This window comes from Babylonia areolata, chromosome 20 (genome assembly GCF_041734735.1).
Source record: "Babylonia areolata isolate BAREFJ2019XMU chromosome 20, ASM4173473v1, whole genome shotgun sequence".
Taxonomy (NCBI): Eukaryota; Metazoa; Mollusca; class Gastropoda; order Neogastropoda; family Buccinidae; genus Babylonia; species Babylonia areolata.
Window position 1 is genome coordinate 34,727,839 of NC_134895.1, and position 20,000 is coordinate 34,747,838.

Here is a 20,000-nt window from a genome sequence, read left to right on the forward strand (position 1 = left end):
TGGACTGCCGACGCTGGAATGGTGACAGACGAAGCCGGGTGTGGCTGTGTATGGGGACTCGGAATGAGCGGCGTGGGAGTAGTGCCACTGAAACGGTGCAGATGATGGGGCAGCGAAAAAAAAAAAAAGAAAAAAAAATCTTGTCAATAACAATTGGTCTCTGTGTAAGGAAGGCCTTCATGGATGATAATCATAACTTTCTGACCTGTCCCGCTCTAAAAATTAGTCAGATGGTAAAAGTTTAATGCTAGCTTTGTATTATGTCAGTACCGTTTTCATGCATCCAAAACACCGTGCAGAAACAAGCACTCCCATGGTGCTTATTAACAACTTAAGTATTTTTATTTCAGCATGCTGTATTTTCTGTCTGGGATATAGCATTATGTGTACATGAAGGCAGTTATGAGTGATTATTTATTTGAGCATTTCATCACTACTGCGTGAACTGCATTTAATCTTCATCATTTGATCACATAATCGACTTACTTTTATATTGGTCTCCATTTACTTATTTCATTCACTGATATATAAACAATAATAAGAAACTGTTATGAATTTACTTGCTTTGTTTTATTTATTGATATATAAACAATAATAATATCTATTCAATACCAGTTTCATTTCCTTTTTATGGCGAATGTCCGCAAAACTGGGTACATAGAATGCGTTGTGGGAGTTAATGAACTTTTTGTGTGTGTGTGTGTGTTTTTTTTGTGTTTTTTTATTGAATGACCAAATGGTGTGTTGTTCTGTGGATGCCCGCTACCCGTTTTTAACGCCGCCTTTTTGTGAACAATGTCTCCTTTAGAAATCATAAAATATTCTTGTATATGGTACATTTTCTTTCATTTCTCTTTATTTTAAAAACCCTTTTCTTCTTTTTCCAACTTTTACTGCCCGCCGTGGGAATTCATTTACAGCTTATTTTTTTGTGAAAGATTGCACTGGCTCTTAGTGTTGCAGCCTTGGGGGCTAGATGGCCTTTGGGAACCACCCCAACGGAGACTGTCCCAAAAACCCTTTTTGATCGAGTAGCGTGAGGGTGCAACTTGGGCAAGACACTCACCATTTATAATCAAATTCTCGCCCCAGACAGTCAGGACAGAGCAGAATGTTGCCTCCTATGCCGTCTTGATGATTATGGTCGGACACGATTGACTATCATAGTCGCATTCATACTGACCGCACGGCTACTGTTTCTGCTGGTAGTGGGGGTTCCCCAGGCCTTACCTGCTGCCAGAACTCTTCCATAATGACACTGACGAGGTCCAGCTGGGTTTGCCAGGGCTTATACATGGCGCACAAGTCACAGGCCGTCATGGAGACGCCCATGAGCAAATCTCTACACAGCCCACCATCACCACACAGAACAGAGAAACGAGCACACATGAAAACACCGCCAGTACTGCCACACACATATACACTTCATGAATAAAAAGGTGAGTAATTTTCTGTTTTTAATATCCTAAATTTCTGGGACCTTTAGAAATGAAATCTTTGTGCGTTTTTACGGTGAAAAATGATATACAGCGTGTCATGCACCAATCTAATCATGAGTTAGATTTTTTAAAATTGTGAAATAACCCATAACATGAACACGCTTCTAGTGTGTTATCTAACATTCCAATCAAGAGTCAGACTTAAAAACGACGTGAAACGACATATCACGATCATGAACCTGACACTTGTCGACCCGAGCCGCCATATTTTCTGTTCATCTTTGCGTGATTTGGGGCCTCTAAAACAAAGAAGCGGCTCTCTGATTCGCACAGACTGAATGAAAGCGTCGTTGCCGGCGGTAATATGGCTGCACTTGTGTGGCGAAAATTAATTTCAAAATTAAGGACCATAACCCTATAAAATATATTAAAAAAAAAACGAGAACAAAACCATAGCAAATGGATCACAACATCTACCATTGGAAATTAATGATAATGCACGAAAATTGTTAAAATTGGTCCCAGAATTTAGAATACTCAAACAGGAAATCACAAAAAAGTGTAGCAAGGCTGCGCAAAATAAGCGACAGTAAAAACGATACACATTTAAAACACAGTCATGGAAAGCTTACTGCTTCGTCATGCAGTCAATACATGACAGAAGTGCAAGATATCCCAATGCGCATGTCAAAGAACACTGGCTCCCCAACAGTCCTGGGGCTAATAGGGTTAAAGGTCCCATAACCTTTATATGGCCTACAGGGCAGTGAATTCATATCCACTGTGTCAAGGGCTGGACAAAGGAAGGCGTGCCCCAATCCTCTTCCTAGCAGTCTACTGCATATAAGAGGCATAGGAACTGATTGTGGACATGTCTCACAAGTGAAAATGATAGATGAATTTCATATCACATTTTCGAGTTCATATTCAGCACTCTTGGAACAAAAAAACTAGTGCTGGACAAAAGACGCATTTCTTTTGTTTGATTGTTTTCCTTCAAAAATATCCATCAACCTATTAGTTTTGTATGGCCATTGTAATTGCATGAGAACAGAATGCCAAGTGACTGTTTCATGACCTGTATAAGTTGCACTAAATATGTAACATATCCATGTACCGCCACGAGGTTCCCTTAAATAAACCTGTCTTGTCTTGTTTTGTCTTGTCTCGGTTTTGGATAACTGGGGTGAGAGTTGTATGTGTTTTGTGTGAGGGGGTGCGGGTGACGACAGTTGATTCCATATCAGCTACACCACCACCTGCTTAGTGGTAGGGCTCGCAGAAGACAGACTTAAGCAGCCGTTGCTATAAACTTTCGCATACTTTCAAGCAAAATGATAAACCAATAAAGAAAATTTACTCATAATACGAGGGGGAAAAATAAGCTTTGCACAAGACATGTCCATACGGGCACTGTTAGGTGTTCAGTGACATGCACATGTTCACATAATACAAAAAGCATGCTTTTAGTGAAATGAATAAGGCAAAAATACACAGTCTCTTACAACGCCGCATTCATAAGCATAGGCCTTTACACACGTGATGTAAATGTCATTATCAGTACGTCAGTCGGTCGGTCAGTACTGCGGTTCACAGCACCACCGTCCTCACGGTCACTTCAAGGTAAGTGTGTGTGTGTGTGTGTGTGTGTGTGCGTGTGTGCGCCGTTAGTTTTGTGAAAGGCGTTTCCGAACAGCGTGAACTAAATACAAGAACATTTAAATAACATAAATATAACAAATAAATAATATAATAATCAATGAACAATAAAGCGAAAAATAACTGATTTCAAAGAAACCTCAAAATAAATTTATGGATAAATAAATATATGGATAGATAAACATGAATGCAATAAATCAATGATATCATAATCCATTAATAATAAATTGAAAAACAATTAATTGTAAAGAAACCTCGTCTTTCCTCTCGTTCTTTTTCGGAAACAAGGTTAAACATGAACCACAGCAGGCGGGAGCAAATCACTGAAAATAACACAATAACTATCGCAGAAAAGTAAAGTGTTTACTTTTGACAGCTAACGAGTTATTACCGAAACTTTCCAATTTCAAAATAATTCTCACCTGCTTTCGAATGTCGGGAATCTTTGTGATTAAAAAAAAGAAAAAAAAAGCATGACCAATTCAGTTTCCCTCCTCTCGTGGCATGACCACAACTATAAGAAATAACACAGTCAGGGGTGTCGTCCACCTACCCTTCCACCCGCCAGAACGGTGCTTCCGAAAATATTGCTAACTACTCCGGTACGGTATCTTATCTGTTGAGAGGAATGCTGTGACTCTTCTGTGATCACGTCGTACATTCTGCACACACGCAATGAAAAACGAAAAAGAAGATACTGCCAAAGGAAATAATTCAAAAGCAAGGTCCCGCAGAAAAAGAACAGAAAACATCTGGCACCAAAACGGAACTGTCAAACTGACAGAAATGTTGAAAAAGTACCAGCTCACCGGAATGGGAAGAAAGCCACGAGCTGAAAAGACTGCCTGCGATATATTGGAGACAGCACGATACGGGAAGAATCACATAAGACGCAGAGCAGAATAAAAGGAAATAAATGAAGTGAAAAGTAAAAAACACAAAACAAAATGAAACAATCAGATCTGGGGTCCACATTACAAAATATGCCCACGATATCAAGAAATGTAAGCAAACACATACAAGATGCAGCCACGGACAGAATTACGCCCATCGAAAAACAAAACACAAAGAAACAAAGCCGCATGAAGTCAGGATTTGAACTTAAGACACACTCCATCAACGACGCGTGACGCCCCAAGGTGGCTGCCGAAAGCTGAAATGTCACCTGCTCATAAAACTCCTGATGGATGACCTTGACCGTCTCTGCTTGCACGTGCCAGGACTTGGTCATGGCGCAGAGGTCGCAGGCTGTCATGGTGATGGCACGCGCCAGCGAGCTGCACAGGCCAACACAAGGCACCACAGACCATGCCAGAGCTCCGACACACACCACCACCACTACCAAGCCTCTCAGTCAGTTCACGGACACACTGCGCTCTGGGTGCAACTTGCTTTAGCCCTCTACAGTTGAGGTCCACCACCGCTACTGCTAGGTCACTTTGGCTTACCGATGTCGACCTGGATAACTTTATCATTGCTGTTCTCCAACTAAACAACTTCAACTGAATTTTTGTGTGTGTGAATTGATAGTGAATCCAGAACGTCAAATATTCTGATGACTGACATGCATCTCAAAGAAGTATTTCGTTTAGTCAAGTACACCCAGGGCCCACAACCACAATAGCTACGTCACTCTGGCTTACCGATGTCGCCTGGAGAACTTTATCACCCACAGTACCATTCCATCAACTAAATGACTTCGGCTGAGCGCTTTTCTGTGATCCGATAATGAATCCAGTCAGCTAAAATGTTCAAATGACTGACACGTCTCAAAACTATCATTCCGTTTAGCACGTGCTGTTAGTTTCCACAGCCACTTTGTTACTCTGCTTAAACGACGTCGTCAGGAGGACGTTATCACTGATAATGTCCACAACTAATTGACTTCGGCTGAACGTTTTTATTATGACCAGACACCACGCCTAGGCTGTCTGTCTCACCTCCGTGGCCAGACAGAACATCTTGGGCTGGCTGTCTCACCTGTGTGCCCAGACAGAACACCTGGACTGTCTATCTTACCCGTGTGGCAAGACAGAACACCTGTGATGTCTATCTCATCTGAGTGACTAGACAGAACACCTAAGCTGTCTGTTTCACCTGTGTGGCCAGACAGAACACCTGGGCTGTCTGTCTCACCTGGAAGGCCAGACAGAACACCTGGGCTGTCTGTCTCACCTGGGAGGCCAGACACCACACAAGGGCTGTTTCACCTCTATGGCATACACCACGACGTGTGAGGCCCAAGGTGTGGCTAGACAGAACGCATGAACTGTCTCTCTCACCTGTGTGGCCAGACAGAACACCTGGGCTGTCTGTCTCACCTGGGAGGCCAGACATCACACAAGGGCTGTTTCACCTCCATGGCATACACCAAGACGTGTGAGGCCAAAGGTGTGGCCAGACAGAACGCATGAACTGTCTCTCTCACCTGTGTGGCCAGACAGAACACCTGGGCTGTCTGTCTCACCTGGGAGGCCTGACACCACACAAGGGCTGTTTCACCTCCATGGCATACACCACGACGTGTGAGGCCAAAGGTGTGGCCAGACGGAACACCTGAGCTATCTCTCTCACTTGTGCTCCGGGGCGGTCCAGGTGAAGGAGGTCTTGGTGACGATGTCCTTCAGACGGGCGTGGTTGGTGAAGAAGAGGGCCAGGTCTGTGGCCAGGATGCTGTGACGGATGTCACTCAACACCTGCACAGCACAACACGTGAAATGCGGTGGTGGGGTGGTGTTTTCGTACAAGAGCATGTGTGTGTGTGTGTGCGCGCGCGCGCGCGCGCGTGTGTGTGTGTGTGTGTGTGTGTGTGTGTGTGTGTGTGTGTGTGTGTGTGTGTGTGTGTGTGTATTTGAGTTAGTGAGTGTGTGTCTGTGTATGTATGTTTCTGTCTATGCAATGTGTGTGTGTGTGTGTGTGTGTGTGTGTGTGTGTGTGTGTGTGTGTGCGTTTGCGTGTGAGTGTGTGTGAAACAGAAATGCAACTGTGTCTGTCATACTATTCACTTGTTTTTTTTTACTATTCACGGGTTGTTGTTTTTTTTTCAGGTCTACTTTATTTCTTTAATCAGATAATTTGATGTAAAAAAAAAAAATCACTTGTTGCTTACTGAATTTCCCGTCTTCGAATAAAATTTTGACTCCAGTTTGACCATCCATCCATCACACATTGAGAAGCCAATCCACCAAACTATCCAGCTTCTTGACAACTGCAATGAATGACGTTACTCACAAACTGCATGCAAAATCTACACACGTGCATAACATCATTATTCAATACACTGTTGAATGACCCGTTGTTACCAAATGTCCACGTATATTCATAGTATTTCATACTTATCGTATGAGATTATTTCATGAATCTGACTATGATTAAGGTATGGTTTACTTCAAGTGAATTTTTAAGCATGTTATGTCTTTTGTGTATCCATGTTGTGTGTCTGTGATTGTACTTTTCGAAAGGGCGCCATCTCAGAATTACGACTGAGTGTGCAAGTCAGCCGCTGTGCCGTCAGTTCGTGCCCAGCTTGTTTGGTGATCAGTCACTTACTTCATAACACGCGTCCTTCTGTTGAAGGGAGGTGGGTTTTTTTTCTGTTTCTTTTTTTCTCCTTTTTTTTTTCTTCGTTTCAATCTGCCAATTCTCGTGCATTGTTTCTGTGTTTTACACCACACATAAAATTCTGTTCTTGGAGATATAAGCATGCACCTAAAGTGAAGATGCACAACTGCCTTTAGAGGGCATCACCACCACCTGTCCTTGCTGCTGTCTGTGTATTGTTTATGTCATGTCTTGACTGCAAGCTTTCAAGTATATGATGCAAGGTTCTTTGATGATTAAAATACTAGTAAACATCAGTCTGTACTGGGCACGTTACTTTGTCTACCACTCTACCTTCTTGTATTCTTCAGAATTCAGGTACTTGAAGATATTGTGTCCCTCGTGCTGAAAAAAAACAACAATAAAAACAGAATTACAATACATATTGAAAGGCTGTGATTCTCATATATTGCTACATATAATCACTCTGTCTTTCCATCTTCCTCAGACACAGACACACCCACACCACAAAAATAGACTAATAACCAATGAATACACCAGACCTGAAGATGTACTGGGAAATCCACGAAAATGAGTCAGCTAGACTTAATAAACACATTAGACCTAAGAGGTATTTGGGAAGAATTGTATCCTTTGTCAGAGAAAGAGAGTGAGGGAAAGAGATGGGGAGGGAGAAAGAGAGAGAGAGGGGGGGGAGGGCGAGAGGGGGGGAGGGACAGAGAGACAGTGAGGAGAAAGTGAGAGAGACAAGGGGGGGGGGGAGAAACAAAGAAGAGAGACCAGAAAACAGAGAAGGAGGCTTTACACTCGTCTACTCTTAAGGTAACCAGACTTTACACCTGTCGACACTGGAGATGTCGCAACTTCACATCTACGTCAAAAATTACCCAACTTAACACTTGTCGACGCTGACAAGGGCGGTATTGTACATACCTGTCTCCGATGAAGATGACCTAAACTTTATACATATCTACACTGAAGGTGACCCAATTTGACACCTATCTACCTGGCAATGACCCAACTTTATATACCCATGGACAGAGAGTGACACAGAATGCGAACAGTAGGTGTTTGGACAGTCAGAGGAGGCAACTGCTGTCCCGACTATCTGGGCTAGAATTTGATTTCAGTGTCTTGCCCAAATTATACATCCCCACTCTCTCGGCCAAGAGGGTTTTTGGACAGTCGGCGTTGGAATGGTTCCAAAAGGCCAGCTATCCGTCAAAGCTGCAGCATTAAGAGCTAGTGCAATTTTTCCTCCTAGTCTCAGAGCAATAATGCTTCATAAAAGACGACGCTGTAAACAATTTTCTACTGCATTGGAGAAACTATAGATAATACAGCTCCCTTTCGTCCCCCACAAAAAGATTAAGCTGTGAACGATTTAATTCCCACTGCTGTGGAGAAACCATTGATCATACGGATCTCATTCCTGCTGGCCCAACTGTTAGTAAGTCCACGACAACCCGTGATAAAAGCCACGTGGACAGTGGGAATCATTCCAACGCCGACTGTCCAGAAAACCCTCCTGGCTGATAAAGTGGGAATGTAACTTGGGAAAGAGACACTCTTCACTATAATAAAATTCTAGCCTAGATAGGCGGGACAGCAGTTGCCTCCTCTGCTGTTCTGATGGTCATAGTCGGACACGGAAACCATTCCAACGCCGACTGTCCCAAAAACCCTCTCTTGGCCAAGAGCGAGGGGACGTAACTTGGGCAAGACTGTCCACTGTAATCAAATTCTCGCGCACAAACTGTATTTCTTTCCTCGCGCCATTCATTGAGTAGAACCGCGGTCAAACTTCCACTAACAAGGTAAGTATCGTTTAACCTTTCAATTCTAGCTCAGATAGTCTGGACAGCAGTTGCCTTCTCTGATGTTCCGATGGTCATAGTTGAACACGGAAACCATTCCAACGCCGACTGTCCCAAAAAACCCCTATAATAATCAAATTCTAGCCCAGATTGACGGGCAGCAGTTGCTTCCTCTGCTGTTCTAAATGGTCATAGTCGGACACGACACGACAGACTGTCATACCTGCAGGATGGTGACTGTCTGGTTGAAGTGGTGGTGCTCCATGGTGGAGGTGGAGTAGATGGCGGCCAGGGGGGAGGCACTCTTCACCATGAAGCTGTTGGTCTTTCCCCGGTGGTCCAGGTCGTGGCACAGGCACGCCACAAACAGCGCCAGGCACTGCGAGGGGAGGCTTGTAGTGTGTTTTGTGTTTTCTTAAGTAGTGTCACTGATAACGCCGGACAAAAATAACTCAATCCCCTGAGGAATAAGTCCAAATAAACAATGATAACTGACACTGTATTGTATTGTATTGTATTGCATTGTATTGCATTGTATTACTCTTTTGTCACAACAAATTTATCTGTGTGAAATTCGGTTAGGGATTCGGTGCAGTGAGGTTGTAAAACCGTGAGCGCACATCATAGTATGCATGATCACAGTGCAACTTCATTATCATTAACACTGACGGTCTAAGAGCTCGTCAACATGACTATAAACGTACCACCAAGTGTAAGAGCACGTCAACGTGACTATGAACCTACCTCCGGGTGAAATGGCTAATCAAGGTGATCAAGAACCTATGTCGAGATAACAGAGCTAGTCAACGATACCATGAACCTACCTGCAGGTGGGAGAGCTAACCAGCGTGACTATAAACCTACATTCAGGTGACACAGCTGGTCAACGTGACTATGAACCTACTTCCGGGTGAAATAGCTAATCAAGGTGACAATGAACCTACCTCGAGGTAACAGAGCTAATCAAGGTGACCATGGACCTACCTCCATGTGTAAGAGCAAGTGAACGTGACTATAAACCTACCTACAAGTGTAAGAGCTAGTCAAAGTGACTATGAACCTATCTCCACGTGACAGAGCTCATCAACGTGACCATGAACCTACCTGCAGCTGTGAGAGCTGATAAGCGGGTGAAATAGCCAATCGAGATGACCATGAACCTACCTCGAGGTAACAGAGCTAATTAAGGAGACAGTGAACCTACCTCCAGGTAACAGAGCTAATCAAGGTGACCATGAACCTACCTCGAGGAAACAGAGCTAATCAAGGTGACCATGAACCTATCTCGAGGAAACAAAGCTACTCAACGTGACCATGAACCTACCTTGACGTGACAGAGCTAGTCAACGTGACCATGAATCTACATCCAGGTGAAATAGCTAATTATGGTAACCCTGATCATAACAGAGCTAATCAAGATAAACCTACCTCCAGGTGGGAGAGTTCGTCGACGTGACCGTGAACCTAACTACAGGAGGGAGAGCTGGTGGTCGCAGGTCCTGATGACGGTGTGCATGGAGTGGGCCACGGAGAAGGTGTGCATCCAGTTGCGGTGTAAGGACTACTCCACGTGACCAAGAACCTACCTGCAGGTGTCTCTCCGATAGTCAACGTGACAATGAACCTACCTACAGGTTGAGTTCGTCAACGTAACCATGAACGTACCTGCACCTGCAAGAGCTGATCAGCTGGTGAAATAGGTAATCAAGGTGACCATGAACCTACATCAAGGTAACAGAGCTAATCAAGGTGAAAACGAACCCAGGTGTAAGAGCTCGTCGACGTGACCATGAACCTACCACCAGGTGTAAGAGCTGGTCACCTACCTCCAGGTGGGAGAGCTGGTGTTCGCAGGTCTTGATGACGGTATACATGGAGTGGGCCACGGAGAAGGCGTGCACCCAGTTGTGGTAGGGCACGTTGCGGTAGTTCTTCCTCACGGTCAGCGTGAAGCGCATCAGGTCGTCCAAGTCGTACCTGCAACAGTCGTACCTCGTCACTCACATCATTATGGACTGTCGGTTTCAGCTTCGGTTTCTCAAAGGGGTCGTCGCTGTGTTCGGACAAATCGATGTACGCTGCACCACACTTGCTAAGCAGATGCCCTAACCAGCAGCATTGTCCAACGCGCTTAATTAGACCTTGAGTGCATGCATATATGTATAATATATATATATATATATATTTATATATCTGTGTGTGTGTACTTACCTGAGTAGATTTCTTCTACAGAATTTTACCAGAGGACAACACTTGTTGCCATGGGTTCTTTTTCAGTGTGCCGAGTGCGCGCTGCACACGGGACCTCGGTTTATAGTGCCATCCGAGTGACCAAATGCTCGGTTTGATTTTCCAGTCAAACATGGGAGAAAGGGTGAGACATGGAATTCGAACCCAGACCCTCACAGAACATGATTTTGATGGTTTTGACTTTTTACGTTCAGTATCACTTGTTTTTCCTTGTGAAATTAACTGATCTCTTTTTACGAAGTCAAATAAGTAATGTTCTTTAATCATACTTACAAGTATTTCAAATATTGCTTTTTGATTCCACCGTCTACGCATCTTGTTTCCCCCCCCCCAACTCAGCATCCATTACAACTCTCCCTTCTCTCCTACTGTTTTATTTATCTATTCATTCATTTTTAGATTATATTATTCAAATGTGAAAATCAATACACTAACCATATGTCTACAATCACCAGTATATGTGACGGGGCATTACCCACCCCCTCCCTCCGCCCCTTGTCAGTGCAACTAAGAGCTTCCACCAAGGTGAACTGCAGTTTACACCTTTGATTCACTCTGCCGCTTTTTTTTGACTCACTTGTGTAAACAAAGTGAGTCTATGTTTTAACCCGGTGTTCGGTTGTCTGTGTGTGTGTGTGTGTGTGTGTGTGTGTGTGTGTGTCTGTGTGTCTGTGGTAAACTTTAACATTGACATTTTCTCTGCAAATACTTTGTCAGTTGACACCAAATTAGGCATAAAAATAGGAAAAATTCAGTTCTTTCCAGTCATCTTGTTTAAAACAATATTGCACCTCTGGGATGGGCACAAAAAAATTAAAAAAAGAAGCCAAATTATATGCAAACTGCATTTACTGTTATATTTATATTTTTTGTATTCTCTAAACTTGGCACTTTGATATTCTGACCCAACAACAAGAGCAGTCATTATTATCATTTTTTGTTCAAACAGGAACTTCTTTTGCTAAGCATGGAAGTTTTATTTATTTTGCAAACGTTTTGGTGCAGATAGTAAAAAAAGGGAAATTACTCTGTAATTAATGCTAGGGGACTTAATTTGCTTTGAACTGATCTTTCTCATCTTAAACATTACATTTTGAAATTATGCTCAATACATAAAAAGCTTGGATTTTTTTTAAGTGTATCACAAGTGAGTCTTGAAGGCCTTGCCTCTCTTGTTTCTCTTGTGTTGCTGAACTGGGGGTAGACGAAGGCTTGTCAGGATCAAGTTACAGCGTGATCAGAACAGCCTAACGTGGTATACCCTGCTACGTGTTTTACCTAAAATGGCTGGGATATACGTCTCTTTGGTATTTACCTAACCTAAAATCCATACGCAGGCCTACTGTTTTCTATTTCAGACTTTACCAAACTTTAAATTGTGTAAGTGCGTACCATTTTCAAAAATCAAATAAACTATTTGCGAACCTTTCCTGTTTCCTAACGATGCCAGCACCGCATTTGATATTTGCAGAATGTGGATGCGTACCTGGCACTGCAGTTGATGAAGGATAGCATGAAACTGAATTTTCTTATTATGTTTCATGTGCAGTCGATGCAACAATTCATTTTAACCATTCCAAATATCGGTACTAATGTCAACGGCGATATTGTTGCAAAGAACATTATGCAAGTTACTGTTTGTAATTAATAACTTACAATGTCGTTCGTTTATTATTTTAATGCTGTCAGCGTTGCGTTAATATTCACTGTGTCTACAACTTATATTACCGTTATTTTTTTTCACACACTGTCGAGAAGTTCATGCATGCAATCAGTAACAATTGCCTTGAAAACACACCAATAATCAATAAGGTCAGAATGACTGTAAAAAAAAAAAAAGAAAAAAAAATCAAAGAACATATTTAAACAATCAGTTCAGAAATGAAGTATAGGAAACTTAAAGAATAAACACAGTAAACACAGAGCACAGATGAAGTGGAAAGCATTTGGCGTATTAGTTTGCAGTATGTGCCGTGAGTGAGCGTACAAAAGTCTTGAAACGTAAAAAGCCGCACTGAGGAAGGCAGAAAACTGTTTCGGCGCAATCTGCGAAATATTTCTGATTCTATTCTGTTAATTTACTCGCATAAAACGTTTCAAGCCCTTTGCACGCTCTTTCACGATATATGTACATATTCAATGGTGATACTAAGAAAATGGGAAATAAGACCGTATTATATCTGCAAGAGAATGCACAAACACACACACAAACATGCAAGGACACACACACACACACACACAGAGATATATATATATATATATATATATATATATATATATATATATATATATAATCCAAGGAGGACTGGCGCAATAGCTGAGTCGTTAAAAGCGCTGGACTTTCAATCTGAGGGTACCGGGTTCGAATCCCGGTAACGGCGCCTGGTGGGTTAAGGGTGGAGATTTTTCCGATCTCCCAAGTCAACATATGTGATGACCTGCTTGTGCTGAACTCCCTTCGTGTGTTTACGCAAGCAGAAAATCAAATACGCACGTTAAAGATCCTGTAATCCATGTAAGCGTTCGATGGGTCATAGAAACAAGAACATACCCTGCATTCACACCCCCGAAAACGGAGTATGGCTGCCTACACACCATACACGTAAAAGCCCACTCGTGTACATACGAGAGAACGTGGGAGTTGCAGGCCACGGACGAAGAAAAAGAAGAATCCAAGGAGAACAACTCCAGGGTTGTCGTACCTTTCATTTAAATGCAACACTTACCAATGAAGAATAAAAGAACCCCCCCTCCCCCCCACCCTCCCAAAAAAACCAGGTGTTTGCTACTGACAAACAAAAGTAACAACAGTAAGAACACCACCACCACCACAACAACAATAAATAACACTGATGATGATGATTTCTTTTTTTTTCCAAAATTTAAAGCCATTACAAATAATGGGAGATGGTGAAACAACAGTACAAACACGATTTTGGATGTCGGCGACAAAGCACTGTCAACAAATGATTTTTCTTCTTCTTTTTTTTTCTCAATCAACTTAAAAATGAGAAAGAAATCGATTGCCATAGCTATAAATGTCACTTCAATATGATTAGTTTCGCCGTCGTGCTTTCAACTGTTTATTCTCTGTAGTAAAAATATACTGTCCTTCAACCACGACTGCCAAGTAGGAATGTTATCATATATTCATCTTTTATCGACTTTTCTTGCAAGATCAGCATACAGCGAAGGCCGTATCGGGGCAGAATATACGCGCAACACATCTCAAAAACAGAAAGAAGACATGAAACGAATTTCTGTGACATTAATAATATACACAAATCATTCATGACACAGGCGACTGCACTAAGTAACTACAGACCTTACAACATTATAAGGATAACTTAACAAAGCAGGTATGTTTTCATAAAACCTTAAAAATAGAGATATAATGTAAATTATGTGGGCTATAATCATAAGATCTACCACTGGCCAATCAGTGAACACCCAAACGGCTGTTTCAGACACAAGAGCACTATGAACAGCTTGAAAGATACCTTTGAACAATCATCGGTGGCTGCGCCATACTGCTGGCAATGAAGGAAAGGCATGAGTAAATAAATGTGTGATCATGAAAGGGTAATACGATAGTGAAGGGGAAAAAGACGTGTAGGAAAATACTGAAGGTCCTAAAAAAAAAAGAAAACGAGAAAAAAAGAGGAGGGCTGAGACCCACTAAAAACATAAAACAAAACAAAGAGCAAACACACACACACACACACACGAAAAAATCGATGTCTAAGACAAGAGCTTTCAGTTAATTAGTGGTTTCTGAACGATACCTGTGGAAGTTTCTAGTAGTAAAAAAAAGGAGGTACAAGTGTAAGAAAGCACCTTTAGTTGCGAATGGTGCTTATTACACTGGCTGTATACACCGATGTTAGTCGAAAATTCAGCATTATTTCACCATCCTCCCGAGAAGAAAACCGACACTTCCCAAGTGGTCCTTAACTTTTTGTGAACCCTGTACTGAAAGACCAAATCTCGGACAACATCAACTTTCAGTCAGCTTCTTTCCTTTCGTCCCTCTTTGGAGCGAGAGCTGGACGCTGTTTTTTTTTTTTTTTTTTTTTTTTTTTTTTTTTTTTTTGTTTGTTTGTTTTTGTTGTTTTTGTTTGTTTTTTTTCTTTTTTGTGTGTGGTGTTTTCTCTCTCTGTGTGTGTGTGTGTGTGTGTGTGTGTGTTTAAGCATATTCCTTGCTTATCAATGACCTTCATGGATAAAGAATTCAATTTTGAATTAGACTTAAGAACTCAGCTCCATGAGAAGATGCCAGTTATTCTGCTCAGTGTATCACCAGGAAAACGATCTAACAAGAAAACTACACCAGGACAAATCCGGCCATAACTGACTGATGACATTAGGATGAGCAACCAGTATCCGTCCCAGTGCTTACAATCAAACTGACTGCCCAGTCGTCCAGAGTACTACAGCCTAGCAAGCACACCATGAATTGCTAACAGATAGACAGAAAGACGAGCAGTGAAACAGGTGAGTGGACCCAGAAGGCAAAACAGAGAAGACAGGGGAAAAGACATGGGAAAGAAACCGTACAAAATAATGAAGAAACAAAGAGAACAACCAGAAACTAACAAAGAGAGTGACAAGAAAGTTGATATTTCCAAAGCAGAGTGTTTCAGGAAGTCGGCGACACTGTTACTGACTGAAAAATGTCTCTGCCACCCAGAATGGTTAATGACAGGTACAGATGTGTTCAACTCTGTGTGTGTGTGTGTGTGTGTGTGTGTGTGTGTGTGTGTGTGTGTGTGTGTGTGTGTTTGCGAGCGTACGCGTCCTACTCCTTCCAGCCCCCAGCCAGATTCTACACTGATATTTACGATTAACTAATAATAGCAATATTAATGAAAATGACAACGCAGTACTAGTGGCTGTAGTAGTTCACTTACCACAAAATTATAACACAGATGATATCAAACAGAAACTCATAGTATATATTCACACGTCCATACTTTAATAAAAGACGTATTTTTAAAACCACCCCATCTGATATTTTTTTCAGTCAAAATATAAACACTGGAAGGATTTGAAAAAAAAACGATCACTCCACAATTTTTATACGTTCTTTCTGGCTACACTGTTGAAAATGACAAAAAGAAATAATTGGAACAACTGAAAAGGTTCAGTGAACAGACTCCTACAAGAAGCACAAACATACTAACTCTACAAAAATCAAAGACACCAGTTCAACAAAGTGAAAAGAGCACTCTTCAGACTATAACTGGCTTGTTGTTACATCAGAGGTGAAAACTAGAAAAATTAGCTAGGCTAGAGATCAAAGAAAACAACCACACTGCATAAAATTTGGAAGCACCAGAGAGGTATAATACTGTAGTAAAATTAGATGTAATATTAGAGGTATAGATAGATAGATAGACAGACAGACAGAGTATAATACTGTAGTAAAATTAGATGTAATGTTAGAGGTATAGATAGATAGATAGATAGATAGATAGATAGACAGACAGACAGACAGAGTATAATACTGTAGTAAAATTAGATGTAATATTAGAGGTATAGATAGATAGATAGATAGATAGATAGATAGATAGACAGACAGACAGATACTGTAAGACGGTTAGATCCAGTATAGGGCCACACGACACACCAAAACAGCGAAGGGACAGGGGGGGTAACAACCAACACAGAACCAAACGAAGACATGCATCCAGTACAAAAAGAAGCGGCCACAAGACAAGATGGTGTTTCACCCTACCTCTCCTCTCGCTTCGATGTCCTGAAAAAAAACCATATGCGCGGGACAAGGTGACCGAACAATCAACAGAAATACTTCCACAACCAACCAGCACACCCACGCACCCTGGACACCCCAACCTCTAACACAGACATACTGCCACGAAGCGCTCAGCTACCTGCCTTGACCAATGTTAACATCGTTTTCTTAATTTCCTTTTTGTTTTGATTCATGTATCTAACTACAGTCTCAAAGGCAAATAATGTGGATGTGTGCGACAATGCAAACTTTGGGACACAGTCGGATGAGTGCTTGTGTTCTTGATTTTCGGGAGTGCTGTGTGTGTGTGTGTGTGTGTGTGTGTGTGTGTGTGTGTGTTTGAGTGTGTGTGTGTATGTGTGTATGTGTGTTTGAGTGTGTGTGTGTATGTGTGTGTGTGTATGTGTGTGTGTGTGCGTACGCACGCGTGTGTGTGCGTGTGTGCGCGTGTGTGTCTGTGTGTATTTGTGTCTGTGTGTCTGTGTGTGAAGGGAAAAGTCAGTGAGAGAGAGAAAGTGTGAAATAGATGAACAGACAGAGATACAAAGAGAAAATGTAGGTGTGCGCGCGCGTTTGTGTATAATTATGCTCGCGTGTGTGTGTATATGTGTGTGTATTTATGTATGGCTGTGTATGTGCGTGCGTGCGTGCGTGCGTGTGTGTGTGTGTGCGTGCGTGTGTGTGTGTGTGTGTGTGTGTGTGTGTGTGTGTGTGTGTGTGTGTGTGTGTGTTAAGACTCCCCGCATCCTTCCCAACCCCGAAACCCTACAGCAGTACTGAAGCCAGATACTGAACGAAGAAGCATAAGCAGGATCGAAAGCACAAAAAAATACTGCACGATGAAAATCGCCCACACAACTGCTAAAATCACTACTTGCTCACACAATATCAAAATAGTGGCAAAAAAGAAATATACAAATGGTATTTTGGAAAACAACCAGAAATAAATGATCGCTCTGCCACAAATGCGTAATACATAACAAAAATTTGCGATCATATGAAAATTTGTTACAATTCTTTTCTTTCATTTATTCTTAAAAAGGAAAAAAAGGATGGTTGGATATACACATGCATTTGGGAGGCGGGGGGAGGTGGGTGGGGAACAGAAGGGGTATTGTGTGCGCGCGCGCGTGTGTGTGTGTGTGTGTGTGTGTGCGTCTGTGTGTGTGAGTGTGTGTGAGCTGGACCAGTTTGAATGCATGATTATTCATTATATTAGCCTCAATTTTATCGTTTGTCCAACTTCTTCAACAGCTTCACTTGCTCTGACGAAATCTGTCTTCACAAGCTGAAAACCTAATCTTTTTAATGACCTTGACCTTAGCCTAAGGTTACGGCACAAGAATAATTAATTTACCAACAGTAACATCTCGCATATTCTCGGACGAATTACTCCGCAATTTTATTTACCAAGAAATACATCACTTCGAAATTTACCTTAAATATGTTGATCTTACCTTTAGGTTTAGGTTCGTATAGAAACAAATATTATACTGTATTATATCATAAATCACTTAGAGAGGAAAATTCATTCGGCGAGAAGCGACATAAACTTATTAAACTTAAACGTTGTTATTATTGTTAATATTTTCATTATTTGGTTCACCGTGGTCTTTCGACTGGTACATATCAAATGGAGACGACCTTACTCATGCGCGTTTGAAACCATTTTCCTTCTGCAACCCTTCTTCACGAATTTTGAAAGAAAGAAAAACACAGGGAAAAAATTATGAGATAGCAAAATATCAGCAAATATGAAAGACTCAAAAATGTCAAATGGATATGACAAAGCAAACGAATACCTGATTTTCCAATCATCAGTCATACATCACAAAAAGCATACCATATATTCACAAACAGGCAATCATCCAGGCGCAAAAGACAAAGGAATGCCAATAATCGAAACTTAAAAGTTCTTCACACATTCTGTGGAGTGATGGCCTAGAGGTAACGCGTCCGCCTAGGAAACGAGAGAATCTGAGCGCGCAGGTTCGAATCACGGCTCAGCCGCCGATATTTCCTCCCCCTCCACTAGACCTTGAGTGGTGGTCTGGACGCTAGTCATTCGGATGAGACGATAAACCGAGGTCCCGTGTGCAGCATGCACTTAGCGCACGTAAAAGAACCCACGGCAACAAAAGGATTGTTCCTGGCAAAATTCTGTAGAAAAATCCACTTCGATAGGAAAAGCAAATAAAACCGCACGCAGGAAAAAATACAAAAAAAAAAAATGGGTGGCGCTGTAGTGTAGCGACGTGCTCTCCCTGTGGAGAGCAGCCCGAATTTCACACAGAGAAATCTGTTGTGATAAAAAGAAATACAAATAGAAATACAAATAAAGCAACTGACCAGATGGTTAGCATGCATAGATAATAATCAAGTATTCTACTCACATACACACACACGCGCGCGCGCGCCTGCGTAAGACTGAGACCGTGCCTTATATGATTTCTAGAAGAAGTCTACATAAGGGTACTGACAGCAATATTGTCAATAAATTTATAAACCCGGAGAACAAAACCTGTAAACTACATATATTTATTACAACAATGTAAAAAATTTACGACCCGTTCCGAAAATGGCTTCTGACGATACCGAAACTGAATCAATCAGTGAATCGTTTTATAACACGGATGGATTATATATATATATAAAAAGCAAATAAAATAAGAAAATAAATAGGCAGATTGTGACAATAAGGTAAAAACGAATTAAAAAAAAATACAGAAGAAGTGTTATTTTAGTATTTCAAACAAAAATCCAAAAATGTTCCTTATAAAAATTAAAAAGATAGAGTAATCTCACCATATTTCTTTTTGTTTTTGTTTTTTTTTTGTCATAAAATACGCAAAATAATATTTATAGTCTAAGTTTGAGAGCGCTGTATAACTTAAACGAAACCACGAAATAAGTTTTAAAAACCAAAAAATTATGTATGACCACGTGCGTCATAATGATTACTACATAACTGGGGTTCCTTTGTGTTGTTATCAAACGTGCCTATTGCAGAATGCCTAATTAAGATAATCTTTTTCATGTTGTTGCTTCTGTCTTTTACCTTTGCATTTCGGTTCATATTTCGAATCAATTATTTCTGAAGAAACAACACCTGTAATATTACGAGTCATTCAGAACATAAAACATGTGATGAAACCTCCAAAAGTCCACAGAAATATGCTTGACGGGTTCACCGAAAAGCACTATTTTCGACAGAGAAATACAGGAGTTGCTGAAAAAAAATGAAAAGAGAGTTAAAAAACAACAACACCAACAACAACAATAAGCTATATCAAAAGACAATCCAGGTGACGCTCAATAAGGAACGTGACTAATACTAAAAGCAAATTGTTAACTAAAATGAATAAGTGTGAAAAAGACTGTAAAAAATATCTATATAAAAAGTTATTCAAGGTAAAACTAAATAAGGAACGTGGCTACTGCCAAAAGCAAAATACTAACTCAAATAAATGCAATGAAAAGCTATAAATAAAAAGCTATATGAAAAGCTATTCCAGGTAA

General features: G+C 41.2%; 1 protein-coding gene across 6 annotated transcripts in view; it reads right to left on the bottom strand.

Annotated features, from left to right (window-relative positions):
* LOC143295452 (putative 3',5'-cyclic phosphodiesterase pde-5) overlaps positions 1–20,000 on the bottom strand; it is a 71,831-nt gene that overhangs the window by 8,035 nt on the left and 43,796 nt on the right. For 4 of the 6 annotated variants that reach the window (XM_076607156.1, XM_076607154.1, XM_076607155.1 and 1 more), the window contains exons 19-24: positions 16,464–16,484; positions 10,303–10,453; positions 8,700–8,855; positions 6,993–7,043; positions 5,673–5,794; positions 1,231–1,342 (exon numbers count right to left, since the gene is read on the bottom strand). In XM_076607156.1, coding sequence (XP_076463271.1) covers positions 1,231–1,342; positions 5,673–5,794; positions 6,993–7,043; positions 8,700–8,855; positions 10,303–10,453; positions 16,464–16,484 — 613 coding nt within the window. The remainder of the gene's footprint in view (positions 1–1,230; positions 1,343–5,672; positions 5,795–6,992; positions 7,044–8,699; positions 8,856–10,302; positions 10,454–16,463; positions 16,485–20,000) is intronic. The other 2 variants (XM_076607160.1, XM_076607159.1) reach the window with 1 other exon arrangement.